Source organism: Hemitrygon akajei, chromosome 11 (genome assembly GCF_048418815.1).
Source record: "Hemitrygon akajei chromosome 11, sHemAka1.3, whole genome shotgun sequence".
NCBI lineage: Eukaryota > Metazoa > Chordata > Chondrichthyes > Myliobatiformes > Dasyatidae > Hemitrygon > Hemitrygon akajei.
In genome coordinates, this window is record NC_133134.1 from 117,415,543 (window position 1) to 117,433,290 (window position 17,748).

A 17,748-nucleotide genomic window follows, 5' to 3' on the forward strand; every position below is an offset into this window, starting at 1 on the left:
TTCTCCCTCCCTCCTTTTTTAAAAAGTGGGATAACATTAGCCATTCTCTAATCCTCAGGAACTGATCCTGAATCTAAGGAACATTGGAAAATGATTACCAATGCATCCGCAATTTCCAGGGCCACCTCCTTTAGTACCCTAGGGTGCAGACCATCTGGACCTGGGGATTTGTCAGCCTTCAGTCCCATCAGTCTTCTCATCACCATTTCCTTCCGAACGACAGCATCACAAATGTAGACCTCCAAGTAAATAGTAAATGTCTATGTACTGTACATTGCACACTGGTAATTTTCTTGGCAGTGGTCGGATGTATATGAAGTGATCCACAAAGGTCATCTTACTATTTTCAGGAGCATATGTTGTCATTATATAGGACGTTGCTGATGAAAGTGTAGTGGTATCTAATGGTATTCTGCCTGTTAAAGATTGTTAATGAAATACAGGGGAGAGGTACTTTACACAATGTGCAGCCTGTTTCAATGAGATGCAAAATGAAGTGACTGGACAGGTCTGAGGCAGACAGTCTTGAGCTTGGATCTACCAAAATTCTGTATTTCTATTCTCTTGATCTTCTTCTAGCCATAGATGGCATATTCACAACCTCATTATCCACTCCCCAGACGTGACCAGTAATCCTGCCCCAGATCACAAAATACTTTGTTACATTATCCCTTCTATAACCTGAACTTTGTGGTCTGGTTCTGGTCCCCCTTTCTCAGAATCACTCGCCATCTCCCCAGCAACCGAGTGGACCTTCTCCATCTGCAACATCCACAACCTGTCTGAGCCCCTCCACCAGAGAAAGGAGGTCCTTGTATACACACCATGCAACGCCTGCTACCCAACACACAAAACAGTCTCCTTGACTCATCCTGCTTTGTCACCTTCCCTGGCACAGAACAATTTCTAAGTGTAGGTAGAATTGAGCGTAATTGTTTCATACCAGTGGTAAAATTTGAATCGGGGTCTCCAGTTTGGAGTTCGGAGTAAGGTTTGCAGAGCACAGGCCAGGTTCACAAACATGTAGCACATTAGGAAGAACCTGTAGGGAAAGAAAAGTTATTTTAAGTCACTTCCTTTGCAATTTAATAGAAATTGGAGAGTTTTTCTTCAACTGGTATTAAAGAAAACATAAAAAGTGTGAAGCTAGTAAAGAGCAAGCCCCACATTACACACAGCGTACACTACCTTTGACAGTAAGACCAGTCTTACTTATATTAATGCCATTAATATTCTTTTATTATAATATATTTAATTATATTAATATTCAAATATTAATATTTGAATCCTCTCTTCATTGTGTCAATTCTGATCTCAAACCAGTTTTTCTCTTTTAGATGCTCACTGAGTTGCTGCATTTTTTCCTCAGTATTTAAAAATATTTATTTCAGGTTTTCAGCATTCATAGACCTTTTGGGCATCATGGTGGAGTAGCAGTTAGCGTAACACTATTACAGTTCCAGCGACCCGGGTTCAATTCCGCCACTGTCTGTAAGGAGTTTGCACATTTTCCCCACGACCGCACAGGATTCCTCTGGGTGCTCCGGTTTCCTCCCATACTCTAAAGATGTACAGGTTATTAGATGAATTGGTTTCATGGGTGTAATTGGGTGGCATGGACTTGTTGAGCTGGAAGGCCTGTTACCTGCTGTATCTCCAATAATAATCTAATAATCTTTCTGTCTCTGAATGGTGTACAAGTTTCAGATTGTGGCCTTCAGTGTTGATAAATAGTGATGTAGCTGGGTTTGATGTAACATGATGTCTGTGTGCGGTTGTACTGATGACTGGTAAATGTTGCTTTGCTGTGGGAAAGGACCTGAGACAATAATGGATAAAAACTGAAGATTCATATGCAATACAATGAAACCATTGAGATTAAGATGAGCTTTGTTTTTTTCCCATGTGCATTGAAACACACAATGAAACACATCCTTCATGCCAAATTACTTGCTGGGCAGCCCGCAAATGTTGCCACACATCTAGCACCATGTTCATCCCCTTCTCACAATTCCTTTGTCCCCGCTGCATGAGGCTTTTCATTCTAAAATGAAGGAGATGTCCTTCTTTTTCAAAGAAAGGGGATTCCTTTCTTCCACTATCAATGCTGCCCTCAGCTGCATCTCTTCCATTTCACACACGTTTGCTTTTACTCCATCATCTCGCTGCCCTACCAGGGATAGGATTCCTCTTGTCCTCACCTACTACCCCACCAGCCTCCGCGTCCAACACATAATTCTCTGGAACTTCTGCCATCTCCAATGGGATCCCACGACCAAGCATGTCTTTCCCTCCCCCCCACTTTCTTTTTACTGCAGGGATCGCTCCCTACGCAACTCCCTTGTCCATTCGTCCCCCCCCACTGATCTCCCTTCTGGCACTTATCCTTGCAAGCGGAACAAGTGCTACACCTTCCCCTTCACCTCTCCCTCACTACCATACAACACCTGTGAGTCTTGCTGGGGTCACCCACTGTGTCTGGTGCTCGCGGTGTGGCCTGTATATTGGTGAGACCTCACATAGTTTCGCTGAGCACCTACACTCTGTCTGCCTGAAGAAGCGGGATCTCCCAGTGGCCATCCATTTTAAGTCCACTTCCCATTCCCATTCTGATATGTCAATCCACGGCCTCCTCTACTGTCGCAATGAGGCCACACTCAGGTTGGAGAAACAATGCCTTATATTCTATTTGGATAGTCTTCAACCTGATGGCATGAGCATTGATATCTCCACCTTTCGGTAATGCCACCTCCTGCCCTCTCCTTCACCAGTCCTTATCCCCTTTTCCCTCTCTCACCTTACCTTCTTGCCTACCCATTGCCTCCCTCTGCTGCTCCTCCCCCCTTTGCTTTCTTCCATGGCCTTCTATCCCCACCAATCAGACTCCCCCTTCTCCAGCCCTGTATTTCTTTCACCAGTCAACTTTCCAGCTATTTACTTCATCCCTCCACCTTCCTGTTTCACTTATCACCTGGTGTTTCACCCTCCCCTTCCCCCACCGTTTAAATCTGCTCCTCATCATTTTTTCTCCAGTCCTGCTGAAGGGTCTCGGCCCAGCTGTACTTTTTTCCATAGATACTGTCTGGCCTGCTGAAATCCTCCAGCACCTTATGCGTGTTGCTTGGATTTCCAACATCTGTAGATTCTCTCTTGTTTGTGATAACGTGTCCACAACTCACTAACCCTAACTGTACATCTTTGGAATGTGGGAGGAGATCGTAGCACCCAGAGGAAACCCACACGATCATGTGGAGAACATACAAACTCCTTTTAGGCGAGAGTTGATTGGTGAAAGCTGCCACTATAAAGGATCCAATGTTATGCAACTGTGCCACTCACATTATGAAAACAAAAAGCCTTTTAAGATCTTTAGCTTAAAAAATACAAAGTAAAACCAGAAACATGACCTAAATGATGCCTACATTTAAGGGCTAAAATTGGACAGTTACTGGAAATGAGTGTACATTCCAGTCTACACACACAAGATGCAGGAGGAGCTCAGCAGGCCAGGCAATACTCTTCCATAGATGCTGCCTGGCCTGCTGAGTTCCTCCAGCATTTTGTGTGTGTTGCTCGGATTTCCAGCATCTGCAGATTTTCTCTTGTTTGTGGTTGGATTACATTCCAGTCTGTGTAGCTTGCATGGTAATTCTGTGCTCCAGTTGTAGGGGAGGTAAGTTCTGCCCAGCACGTTCACTTGTAAGGGTTTTGGAGCTACTTGTCTGGGAGGCAAGGAAGGAAGGCACAATATGGGACTCTTCCCTGGAGAACTTGGTGGAGAATTATTGGTTACTGGGGTTTCAGCGGGCTGAAAGGCTCGTTCTGTGCTGTATGGCTCCATGCCTTCATACTCACCTGGATTTCTGAGTTTGAGAGAGTGGAACTACAGCAGTGCAAAGGATTTTCCACTTTAAAAACTCTCCTGCACAGGATTCTTCATGCAGTTGACATCATGAAAAACTGCACAAATCTGTCATTGTTGGCTATAGCAGACAACCAACCAATCAATCATTATTTATTGTCACGTGTACTGAGGTACAGTCAAAAGCTTTGTTTTGCATGCCATCCATACAGATCATTTCATCGCATCTTAGTTAGGTCTTTGGAGGTACACATATTTAAAATATTGGGAACTGGTGCAGAAGAGGATTCGAGATCAGCGAAGCATGAATGGCAGGGCAAGGCTTGCCTCCTGCTCTTAACCTCTTGTGTCCTCGTGCTCTCCTGCAAGGCCCACTGGCTTTTTGAAAGGAGCAAAAGACATGCAGTGGAGAGCGAAGGGATGGGGAGGTTTCTGGACATGAATTAATTTAACTGCCTTCTTTCAGGATGATCTTATTTATGATACCAATACCAGTGTTCCATCAGAGCCTGGGGAGCACCAGCATGCTGCTTCTGTGAGAAGGCACAGACAGTACTGACCCGGAGGCATTTGAGGTCATGTAAGGATATTGGTGTTCCAGTCTATTCCAAGTAATTTCTTCAGCCTTTGGTTAGAGGTTTTTGACTGACTTAAGGCTACATCCATGGTGGTCTTCAATGAGAACCTTCCTACTGAAGGTTTCTCACTGAGCTCCACAAGGAGAAATTTAGCCCCAGATGTGGTCTTTAGTTAGAATCCCTCCTATTCTTTGTAAATTATCTGCTAATTTTCCCTGACATACTCTACTCAAAATGAATTGCCATTAACGCATTACGTCTAGAAGCATTAGGTTTATATGGAACCTTCGAAGTCAAGACAAAACTCAGCTGCTTTGAGTGTGTTCAGTCAGAACTGCACTTCCCACTCTCTTGGAAGAGATGTGACTGTATCTTTGACACTCACAAACAGAACCGATCACATCCCACTGACCTTTCATCTTACCAAACAAAAATGGAAGAAATATACAGCATGCACAAGAAAAATAAATAAGAAAATGGAACTAATTACCAGGGAACTTGAGAAGGTCCACATAGTGAACACTATAATCTGTGAAAGACCCATTTTAGGTTAGGTCTGCTGGAATTAATAGGGATTGCTTTTGAGAGAGAAACAAATTTATGCCAACGTAATGTTGAGTTTCTTGTCCTGATGAAGGATCTTGGCCCAAAATGTCAACTTGTTATTCTTTTTCATAGATGCTGCCTGACCTGCTGCCCCTTCAGTGTTCTGTATGTGTTACTGTTGAGTTTCTCTGTTACCTCATGAAGTACATGGTGTGGAAGATGCCCTACTTGGCTAGCCCAGCTGGTATCTCCCTTTCTTGCATTCTCCACCCTGTATCCAAAGCCTGATGGCAGATTTATTGCTCTTGCTTAGACTCTACAATGCACTGCTCTCCCAGATCTCCACATGACCTGGTGCTGGAGCATGGGCTCAAATTCTCAGCAACTGATTCTGTAGAGAAGAGGCCAATGGGAAACGTGCAGGCATAACATGCTTACCTAGAGAAGGAAATTAATTAGAGGATTCATGTCATTCCAAAATATATCCAATCTCTGTTTCTCTCCTGCTCCCCCCATGTGATCTCAAACCCTCCACTTCCCTCGTCACTTTTATACTGGCTATCACCCCCTGTCCAGACGAATGGTCTCAATCTGAAACGTCGACTCTCCATTTGCCTCCATAGGTGCTGCCTGACCTGCTGAGTGCTTTGTTGCTCCAAATTCCAGCATTTGCAGTCTCTTGTGTCTCCCACACGGAACAGAACTTGCAACCAACACTGAAACAGGTCTGAGCATTACTTATGAACTCATCCTTTTAGAATGGAATGCAATCAGAATTACTCTTCAAATAATAGATATAAATACATTCAAATATAAATAAATAAACAATAGAACCATTCTGGCTCCCCTTTTACCCCTTCTCCTCACCTGCCATCACTTCCCTCTGGTCCCCATTCTCCCATAGTCCACTCTCCTCTTCTATCAGATTATTTCTTTTTTAGCCTTTTATGTTTTAAACCTATCACCACTCAACTTCTCACCCTCTTCCCTCCCTCCCTCACCCTCCCATCTTCCCCCTCACCTGACCTCACCTATCACCCTCCAGCTTGTACTCCTTCCACTCCCCCCACCTTCTCCTTCTATTAGCTTTCCACTCCTGATGAAGAGTCTCAACCTGACACATTGACTCTCTATTCCCCTCCATAGATGCTGCCCTACCTGCTGAATCCCTCCAGTATCTTGTGTGTGCTGCTACAGATATAAATAATGGAGCCTACTGAGAAAGGGTTCCCAAGTTTGGAACAAGCTCTGCACTGAGATGCAGCCTGGTAAAGTTGGCCCTCAGATTGCAGGGTGCATTTGTGTACGTACATCGAAAGGATGGGGGCCACCTCATCCAGAGAGGCAATGAGAATTCCTGTTTCACAGATGCACGCTGTCAGTAGCAGGGCCCAGGTGGGTTCGCCATTTGCTTTTCCATGGCCAAATACCTGAGAAGCAGAAACCAACAAGACAATGTGAGCAAAAGGGAGAAAACCGACACATGCTCAGGAAATAGGGAGTCATCAGAAAAGAGTGCAGCATTCAAAAGCACCTAACCGTAAAAAAAAAAGATTCACTTTAGAGGAATTAGTTACTGATCTCTTTGCAGTAAGGAAGGATGAGAAGTGGCTTGATGGAGCTGTACAGGATGAAAAGAGGCATAGGTTGAGTGGACAGCCAGAGACTTTGTCCCATGGCTAATTCTAGGGGCATAATTTTAAGATGATTGGAGGGAAATATAGGGGGGTGTCAGAGGTTGTTTTTTTTTACATAGAGAATGGTAGGTGCATGGAACACCCTGCCAGGGGTGGTGGGAGAGGCAGTTACATTTAGGGCATTTAAGAAACTCTTAGATAGGCACATGGATGATAAAAGATGGAGGGCAGAGTTAGCTTGATCTTAGAGTAGGTTAAAAGTTCGGCACAACATTGTGGGCCTGTATTGTGCTGTACAGTTCTGTGCTCCATGCTCCATATTCTACACCTTCCCCACTCCATTGCTCTCTTGATGACTCAGGATTTGACTTGTGTAAATCCCTGTTAAAAGTATATGTTTGTTAGTTTCTGAATAACTAATAATTTGACCAAATGCAATAGCGAGAAATAGAATAAATCAGTGCACATTAACTTGTACTCTTCTGGTTACAGTTTATCAGAACAACCTACATATTTTAAGGTCTGACATTAACTAGCAGTAGGAGATATTTTATTCTCCAGTCACTTGTACACCAATATTTGCACAGTAGGACAAACACACATCCTGATGTAACATTACGATTAGGGTGTAGGTGTGGGAAGGATCTGCTGATTTTGCTTTCATTTGATTGCTATTTGTTGCTCTTTGTATTCTCTGAGGGCAGATATCTGCAGGGTTTTTTGTCAGCAGTTGTTCAAAATATCTGTCAAATAGACTGGACCCAGGAATTCCACACTTTTCCTTAGTTATATCTCCCATCTGTAGAGAAAGTATATAAAAAATCACCTGCTGAGATTGTTTGTGTGCTGAAAGGGGAAGCTTGCAGAGGGAAGATGCAGACGTCACTGGGCCACTGCATCACGTCATCTCCAGAAATATACAGACTGATTCCTTTCGCCTGAAACTGGTGGCTTGTCAAAATTGACCAGAGACCAAGGGCATTAGATGGGGAAGGGTGGGAGTGTTGGCTGGAGGGAGAGATGCTCCAGACTCCAGTGACTGCAGTGATCAGCAGCTTTGGAAGGCTTTGGTCTGGCTGGGGAGGGGAGTGTGTGTGTGTGTGTGTGTGTGTGTGTTCGTTCATTCAGACCTGGGTGATTGTGTGTCCGAATATGCACAATACCTATGCTTGTGTACGTTTGTGCATGTTTGTTTGCATGATGTCTCTGTGCATGTGTGTGTTTGTACATGCCCAGGTACGTGTGCATACGTATTGTAAAGGGTTGCTCTTTATGCTTGTCAAATGTCTCATCATCTCTGTGGTTGAACTGGCAGCAGGAGCTTTGATTACTATTCTGGGAATACACCATGACAGTGCAGTACTGTAGACAGCAGGAGAGTTAGTGACCATCAGGGTGGGACTGGTGAAGAGGTGACAAGTGATGATTGGTTCTAATTCAGTGGCTTGAGCTGGTGCTACGTACCAGTCCACTTACTGCACCATTTCATATCAGTGGAAGGGAATAAAACAGAGCTTTCGGTGGGGCTTGGAGTCAGTATTTTTTTGGGGCTTCACCTTTGGTTTGTAAGCAACGCCGCGGATCGGCAGAATGGGAGGAGTGCTGCAAAGAGAGGGTCCTGCGAGTATTTTAATGCTTGCTCTGTTCTGTCCTAATAAACATAACTTTGTAGTTCTGAGTAGATAATTGGATTGGTATTGGCGTCTTTCTGTCTCATCGAGGATGATCCGAGAACATATTGCTTTAACGAAACATTTTGGCATAGTTGGCAAAGGATCTGACAGGTGCGATAGGAAGAAAAATGTTCACAAGTTATGAGTAAAAAGGAAGATGCCCGTGTGAAGGATACTGAGTACCGGGGTGTACTGATAACCCCGCTGGGGTTGAGGACCCGGCCAATTTGCTGGCGGACTGTGGTGTGCTGGTGGACTGGACGGGCAAGCCGAATCCCCGAGTGTTAAAGAATACGACATCTCGTGTCAGCATTCAGGGGTTAGGGTTCCCGAACAAGGATGTGAGCCGGGAAGGGTTTTTTTTTGGCTGGTCTCCACCATTATAAAAAAGCAACATGAGACATTCTCTCAGAAAGAGGAGGAAATAGGGATCTTAAGGATCTTAAGGTTTCTGAAGTGGAGGCCGCCAAGTCGACGGCTAAGCAAATGGAGGAAAAGTGTGTCGAGATCACCTGCCGCCTGGCCAAGATCCAGCAGCAGGAAGCAGCCCGCAGGTTTAATTGGCAACCAGACCCAGTGAAGGTCCGGGATCTCATTTATGGGGCAATGACCTGGTACCTCGGTTGTGGATATTTGGTTTGATGGTGATCCGGAGGAGAGGGTAGAAAGTTTCCTTCCTCTCTACGACCAACTGGAGCTACTACGTCCACAGAAATGTGGTCAGACTAATCTCCCTCCCCAAGCACCCCTCAGCCTGTGGGGTCTCCCAGCACACCGGGACAATACCCCATCCTCTCAGCCTGTGGAACACCGTCCCCTTCCTTAACGGTATTGGTCATTGACATAAAAAAGGTTGGGAATCCCTGAGTGGAGACCCGAAATGGTGACCACCTCGGCAGAAGTGGTGGAGCTGGGGGATCGGTAAAGGCAGAAATCGAGGGAACCATTATTCAGTGTAATTGTTAAGGATATGTGACGCGATGGGAGGTGGACTGACTTTATCCATCTGGGAAATGGCTGCCCTTGGAAGATTGTCATCAGATCATGGGGTAAACAAAGCTCTTGGGGGATCGGTCTGGGAGGAAAGGTCTTTGTGGTACAGGGTAACGGCCACAGTAAAGGTTAAATATCCACCACCCCAGAAAGGGATTAAAAATCTCAAGAAGAGTGGATTGCAGTGGAGGAGGAGTCTAAGGCTCACCGTCAGTGGGCCCTGATCACTGGGATTTATGAGGGTGGGGATGGCCTGCTGGAGGATCGAAAGTTCACCTCGATCATGGTAAAAATGGCTACTCGTCTATCTTTTTAGGGTCAGTGGAAGGGAGGACAGTAGGTATGGCTTTAGGGTTCTTGGAGAGGTTGGAACATGTAGATAGGGCTCGTAGCCAGGTGAGGGAGATAGAAACTCAGAACGGAGGGGCATCCCGTCTGACCCATAAGGAGATGCTTTTGGCCCTGCTCAAGGCAGCCATCCCGAAGAAACGGATGTGATGAAGCTAAGACAGCAGCAGTAATATTGTTCCGCATGCGAGCAGGTGAAGCCAAGGGGTTGGTTGTTGGGGACGAACATGGAGAAGTACGGGGGCAGGCCAGATTTGGCAAGTGGACAACTTGGACTCCAGACCTGCAGTTCAGGGAGGGTCCTGATGTCCCGAGTGTCTGACTCCTCCCCCACCTCAAAGTAGAGTGGGCCGTCGGAGATGGCGTAGATTGTGGCTCGGGAGCCGGGCAATGCGCATTGGGTGGGGAGCTACTGGGAAAACAGGGAATGCTTTGTCTGAACACACAATGATTAACTGAAAGGGAGTGATAGTGTCCTTCCCTACATTGCAGAAATGGCCATGACATTGCTTCTGCTCCTCGTTACAACAGTGATGGTGATCTCGACTAATACCTTTCTCAGAATGTCGTATGGATTATGCTTATCATCCCAACATATCGAAGTGATGGCTGTGTCCTCAGATTCCGACACACTCACGGTGAGTGCATAGAGTCCAGAAGCCACCGATCCCCATCACTCACAGTGACGCCGAATACTGGGGATGGATCGAGCCTGTCATGAACTTGTCAGCTAAGCCTGATGATGGGACTGTAAACGGGGTCTGTTGGGGGGGGGGGATGGTATGTACCGGCATATGATTAGGGTAAGACTAATGTACCGATGTTGAATGTTGGTACCGTGATCCGAGAATAATTGCCATTGCCGTTGGTAGGACATTGAGGAATGCAGTAGAACAGAGTGATCTAGGAATAATGGTTCCCTGAAGGTGGAATCTCATGTGGATCGGGTGGTGAAGAAAGCTTTTGGTATGCTGGCCTTTATAAATCAGAGCATTGAGTATAGGAGTTGGGATGTAATGTTAAAATTGTACAAGGCATTGGTGAGGCCAAATTTGGAGTACTGTGTACAGTTCTGGTCACCGAATTATAGGAAAGATATCAACAAAATAGAGAGAGTACAGAGAAGATTTACTAGAATGTTACCTGGGTTTCAGCACCTAAGTTACAGGGAAAGGCTGAACATGTTAGGTCTTTATTCTTTGGAGCGTAGAAGGTTGAGGGGGGACTTGATAGAGGTATTTAAAATAATGAGGGGGATAGTTAGATTTGACGTGGATAGGCTTTTGCCATTGAGAGTAGAGGAGATTGAAACAAGAGGACATGATTTGAGAGTTAGGGGGCAAAAGTTTAAGGGTAACACAAGGGGGAATTTCTTTACTCAGAGAGTAGTAGCTGTGTGGAATGAGCTTCCAGTAGAAGTGGTAGAGGCAGGTTCGGTATTGTCATTTAAAGTAAAATTGGGTAGGTATATGGACAGGAAAGGAATGGAGGGTTATGGGCTGAGTGCGGGCCAGTGGGACTAGGTGAGTGTAAGCGTCGGCACGGACTAGAAGAACCGAGATGGCCTGTTTCCGTGCTGTAATTGTTATATGGTTATATGCCGTTATGATGGGTAGGTTCCAATGCGGAATAAGTCGCGCACACTACCTCTATAGTGCAGTGTGGCACTACTACATTGGCGACATACTATTTTTAAGGCAGGTTTGTTTCCCAATTTGAATGGCATGGGTGTGCAGCTCCCGGAGGGGGCGGGGGAGGGGTTACTCTTGGCTCCTCACCGGCTGCTCTGGCTGTAGCTACCTGGGGCATTTTGTGCCGTATGTGCATCACATTGATGATCTGCCCAATCACCCGACATACAAGTCAAAACAGGGGTATCACGGAGGCTGATCGGTTCCGGATGACAGCTTTCACCTAGTTATCAAGGGAGGCCATCCTGATAGCCTCAGACGGAATAGAATGACATTGGATTATACCTCAGCAAAGGAAGGAGGTACCTGTGCAATTGTAGGCCAGGAGTGTTGTATGTACAGTATACCCCTGATAAGTCAGAGAATATAATAGAGTTGGCCCATATCCAACGGCCGATAGATAAGAGAGTATGATAGGAGATGGGCTCTATATTATAGCTCGGAAGGGAGTTGGTAGCCCTTTGGAGCGCCAGGAGGTTGATGAGCTACCGTAGTGCACTGGGTGTTACTATAGCCACTTTGCTTTCATGTTTAGTAGTTTTGCGATTTGCTTGTAATATGGCGGGGCGTTGGTGGAGGTTGTATTAACGCCTGCGGGACGGATGTAACTGGATGGCAACATTCGAGGAGTGGAAGATGTTGTAAAGGGTTAATCTTTGTGTTTGTTGAATGTCTCACCACCACTGTGGCCTGGGATAACAGAGCTGTCTGCAGGAGTGTTGATTACTATTACAGCATGAAAATGCATGCTGTGGGAACAGCAGGGATGTTAGTTGAACACAGGTGGGACTTGTGAGAGTGGTGACAGGAGATGATTGATTTAGTGGTTTGAGATTGGTCCATTTACTGCAGCATTTCATAAAATAGAGCATTCGGGGGGCTTGGAGTTTTTTTTTTCGGGGCTTCGCTGTCTGCGGGTTGTAAACAGCTCCGCGGATCCCCCCCACTTTCTGCTTCCTACGCGACTCCCTTGTCCATTCGTTCCTCCCCACTGATCTCCCTCCTGGCACTTATCCCTGAAAGCGCAACAAGAGCTACACCTGCCCCTACACCTCCTCCCTCACTACCACTCAGGGCCCCAAGCAGTCCTTCCAGGTGAGGCGATACTTGGCCTGTGAGTCTGTTGGGGTGATATACTGTGTTCGATGTACCCGATGTGACTTCCTGTGTATCGATGATTGGGAGACCACTTCGCCGGGTATCTACGCTCTGTCTGCCAGAAGAAGCGGGATCTCCCAATAGCCACCTGTTTTAATTCCACTTCCCATTCTCATTCCGATATGTCCATCCATGGCCTCCTCCACTGTCGTGATGAGGCCACACTGAGGCTGGAGGAACAGCACTTTATATTCCGACTGGGTAGCCTCCAACCTGAACATCGATTTCTCAAACTTCCAGTAATGCCCCCCACCCTTCACTACTTCCAATCCTCTTTCCCCTCCCTCACTTTATCTCCTTGAACTCACCTTATCGCCCACCCATCACCTCCCTCCGGCGCTCCTCCCCCCTTTTTCTTTCTTCCATGGCCTTCTGTCTCTTTCACCAATCAACTTCCCAGCTCTTTACTTCATCCCTCCTCCTCCAGGTTTCACCTGTCAGCTCTCTCTCCTCCCCTCACCTTTTAACCCTACTCCTCAGCTTTCCCCCCCAGTCCTGCCGAAGGGTTTCGGCCCGAAACATCGATGGTACCACTTTTGCATAGATGCTGCCTGGCCTGCTGAGTTCCTCCAGCATTTTGTGTGTGTTGGCAGAATGGGGGGCGGGGGGTGTTGTAACGAGAGGGGCCCGGGCATACCTAGATAAGTACTTTAATGTTTGCTCTGTTCTATCTTAATAAATGTAGTTTTGTAGTTCTAAGTAGATAATTGGTGTTGGTGTCTTCCTGTCTCATTAAGTATAATCCGAGTGAACCTGTGCTTGTAATGAGACAGCATATATGCCTGCTTGTTTTTGTACGTCTCTATGCTTTTTAAATTCACAGGGAAGGTTTCATGGACAGAGATAGGGGTCAGGTTAGGCTTCAGGGACAGTGATGTGGGCAGTTAGGGATTAGGCTTCTGCTCTGTGCTCCGAGTTCGAAGGCTAGCGCCGTGGAAAGGTGGCGCAGGATATACGCAGTTCAGGCCTCCGTTCCATGCTTAAAGGCCAACAAGCAGGAGTCCGTGGTAGGAGGAGGCACCAATTCGAGCCCGGAGTTCAGAGACCCGTCATTCGCTGGTCTGGGGGTCAATAATGAAGATCAGGTCCTGAAAGGCCATCGGTTGTCTGGAAGTCATAGCGTGATGGCTGAAGTCTTCAGACTAGGCCGGGGGCCTGTCCTGGCCGTGTGTGTGGAGGGAAGAAAGGGGATTGTTTAGCTATTGTTGTTTCGTTGCTTGTTGTGTTCTGCCGAGCACTGTGGCATGATATGTTGGTGTAGGAATGTGTGGCGACACTTGAGGGTTGCTCCCAGCACATCCCTAGGTGTATGGTTGTTACCGAAATTATGGATTTCACTGTACACCCAGTAGTCACTATATTAGGTACATCTGCTCATCAATGCAAATATCTAATCTGCCAATCATGTGGCAGCAACTCGGTGCATAAAAGTAAGCAGACAAGGTCAAGAGGTTCTGTTTACCTTCAGACCAAACTCCAGAATGGGGAAGAAATGTGATCTAATGACTTTGACCGTGAAATGATTGTGCCAGATCCAGTGGTCTGAGAATCTCAGAAACTGCTGATCTCCTGGGATTTTCACGTCTAACAGTCTCTAGAGTTTACAAAGAATGGTGCAAACAATAACAAAATAAATCCAGTTCTGTGGGGAAAACGTCGTTATTAAGAGAGGTCAGAGGAGAATGGCCAGACTGGTCCAAGCTGTCAGTCACTCAGATAACTGTACATTACATCAGTGGTGCGCATGAGCATCTCGGAAAGCACAAAGCCTCAAAACTAGAACTAGATTAGTTACAGTGGCAGAGGACTTGAACGTACACTCAGTGGCCACTTTATTAAGCACAGGCGGTACCTAATAAAGTGGTCACTGAGTGTATGATTTGATGTACATGGGATAAATAAATCAATCTGTGTGCATGTGTTTATTTTTAATGCATGCATATGTGTTGGGTTGTGAGTGCCTAGCCAGGAAAGAGAAGGGTTTTCTCTAGACATCTGTGTCTGGGTTAGGGTTGAGGAAGAGGTGGGAGGTTGCTGAGTGCAGAGGAGTCAAGGTGTTGCAAGAGGATGGGGAGGCAGAGCCAAGGAGGTTCCTGGTGATGGGGTGGTGCAATCTTCTTGAAACTGTGAGGCCGATCAGACCCCAGATCAATGGCTGGAAAATCTCCTTGAGATGAGGAATGTGTTAGGGGAATAACAGTGTGGGCAAACAGAGCCCCAAACATTTTACCTCCTTAGAAACCTTCCCAATATGGCACTTCAGGAGACAAGCTGTATTGCACTAGGAATGCTCCAAATGTGATGCCCGAGAAATGTGGTCCAAATTTCCCTGCAATATTCCAAACTGATGCCCTCCCATGGAAAATGTGACATATAGTTGATAATGGGATGTGTCTCATCATGTTTAAATCTGTATGTGATTTCCCAACTCTTTATCTAAGGTCCGACATCCAGTATCTCAAATTCCCATGACGGATCTTCAGCGTGCACAGTACATTTTTTCACAAAACCAACACAGCACATTGTTTTGCAGCCTCCATCATCACCCTCCTTTATCTTTCAGGAGAACAACTAAGGCAGCGCATACGTACCCTTAGGAAGGGCACGATCCCATCTCGAGAGATGGCCTGTAAGAGCCGAGGGGCACCTGTAAGGCTCTGAAGACCAGCGCCACATGTCGAGAAGAATGAGCCAATCACAATGACCCAAGGGTTTGGCCAGGACAACGTTCCAATTACAAGATTTCCATTCACAGCTTCTCCAAATCTAGAAAAAAAACACTCCCTTTTACAAAGCGGTTTAACACAAATTCAATTGAATATGACTTACTATAAAAATGCTTTAACTTGAAAGATATAATTATAGTTAATAACATCTCTTGTTGAAGTAGTCCATTCATAGTTACAATTCATCTTTCACTTTGTAACCCACTTCTGAAGTATAAAATTATCCATTACAAATGCACAATTTGAGTTTATCTTATATTTCAGAAGCATGGTACAATGAACGTGCCTTTCTCTTTACAAATGATGCTGGACTGCTTGACATTATTAAATAATACAAGTTTTCATCTTGTATTATTTGATAGTTTCCCAAGTAATTCGCTGAAATATGAGTGTGTTATGCGATCATTTCCATTAGGACACTTCCAACAGTGCATCTGTAGAAATTTGTTTGATGACAAGCATTTTTTTTCCCATGTTGTTTGCTCTCGGGATAGTGGCAATCTTCCTTAAACCATGCAGTACATCTTGGTCAATTTTGGTTTTTGAGTTGGAATTACTAGGATTTGGATGAAGAACTATTGGCGTATTCTCCTAAGTCTGGTTCAAAGATGGTCTTGCAGGTGATTGTATACCCAGGTCCTGATGCCCTTCTTGGTGGTAGAGGGTGTGAATTCTACTCTTATTTGGGAAATCTATCCAAGGCATTTTGTAGATGGTGCAGAGATCATCCTCAGAGTGTTGGTAGTGGATGCAAGAGCTAAGACGGAGGACTGTGTATCAATTAAGCAAGCTGCCTTGTTCTTGAAAGGTATTTATCTTCTTGCGTGTTGCTAGAACTTCATGTATCCAGCCCACTGGGATACCCCAACAATCTATTGATATGTTCTATAGAAGCTGGAAATGCTTTGGGAATTCAGGAACAAAGTCACTCAGAGAAGAATCCTTCGAATCTGATCAGTCTGGTGAGTGACATTTCTGGACAATAACAATCAATCACAAACGTCTCCTCCTCCTCCACAGTAGGTGCTGATGTGGTGGGTGCTGGCAACTGAATGTCAAAGGAAAATGGTTAGACTCTCTGCTTTGACATGAGCATTGTCATTAGTGTTACTTGAAATTTCTCATCTCAGACCTGAATGCTGTATAGACACCATGAAGAGTTGTGAATAACAATGCGGATTCTGTAACCATCGGTGAATGATTCAGCTGAAAGCAGCTGAAGATGTTTTGGCTGCAGATTCTGGCCTTTTGTAGAAGTGTGACTAGCCTATGCATTTGAACATATATCACACATAGACTGAAAAGTGTGAGCACAAGCAGAAAATGTATCTGATTCTCATTACCTCATCTCTTCTCACTCGGTGCACTCTTACTAGGCCAGTCCATCAAATGCAAAATTTAGTTTTATATTTCTGAAGTGAGGACCAAAATGAAATGGGAATGTGCCTTTCTCTTTAGAGACACTGAAAGACGTTTTGTACATCATTCCAGTTTGCTTACTTCTACATGGCAGGCCCATCAAATGACTTCCAGGGGAAACCCAAGGAGGTAAATACAGGTGGTGAATCCCTGTTGTGACTTGATGACAAAATCTGCATGGGTAAAGAGAAATCTGCATCTGGTCAAAATTGCTTTTGGAATCGTTGAGTTTTTGTAATTATCTAAGACTGTTCCATAAAATGGATCTCAAGATAAGTATATGGGCGCAGAAACTGAAGCATCCAAGCAGGTAACATTGCTCAGAAGATAATTTATTTCCCATTTAAGGGGATAAAAAACAGGATGCTCAGAAATGAGATTTTAAGCACTGTTCTTCCTACCGGGCTGTTCAGCTATCAATTACTCCTCCCAAAATTTGGACTGAGCATTGGACAAGTGTAGATGTGATGCTGTGGCCAGCTCTGGCATCCACCCTAACAAGAAGCAAATTCAGCTGAAAGGTGAAAGGGCACACGTGGAGGACTCTGCACAGTTCCTGACCCCAGGACACCCAAGAGACATTCAAGATCTTGACACAGTGTAGGAAAGTGTGGATGTAAACTCCAGCACCGAACAACTGAGTTGAAAAGTAAGTCTGGATAAACCTGCGCACGACAACATTGAAAGCAGGTGAATAACCTGTGAGTCAGAGAAGAGAATTATAAGGAAATGAATTGCATTGATAAACTGACATTCATATCCCTTACAAGATGTCAGAAAGAGCTGAATAGCCAAAGAAGTGCTTTTGATGTGCAGTAAAGTATCAAGAAGATAAATATATAAACTCTTAACAATAGATAGCAGAGATGGAGATTTAGTATGTTTCTATTCACAACTGATGTTGAATTTTATATGGATTTAATTCACAATTGTCGCCCATTATATGCATGCTGGCTGGAATCAGTAAGTAAAGAATTATGCCTGTAAATAAGAGATTATATCAACATTTAGCAATGGGTCAAGGGGCAGGGGAATGGAGGGATTTGTGAATTGAGTGATAGTATGGAGACTATAAAACAACACTGATAAATGGGCCAAATAGCCAGTATCATGAAAT

The 17,748-nt window shown here is 45.1% G+C and overlaps 1 protein-coding gene across 3 annotated transcripts in view; it reads right to left on the minus strand.

Moving 5' to 3' along the window:
- Nucleotides 1-17,748, minus strand: part of LOC140735960 (solute carrier family 12 member 5-like) — a 1,160,378-nt gene that overhangs the window by 59,748 nt on the left and 1,082,882 nt on the right. For all 3 annotated transcript variants that reach the window (XM_073061588.1, XM_073061587.1, XM_073061589.1), the window contains exons 12-14: nucleotides 15,078-15,252; nucleotides 6,298-6,416; nucleotides 944-1,042 (exon numbers count right to left, since the gene is read on the minus strand). In XM_073061588.1, coding sequence (XP_072917689.1) covers nucleotides 944-1,042; nucleotides 6,298-6,416; nucleotides 15,078-15,252 — 393 coding nt within the window. The remainder of the gene's footprint in view (nucleotides 1-943; nucleotides 1,043-6,297; nucleotides 6,417-15,077; nucleotides 15,253-17,748) is intronic.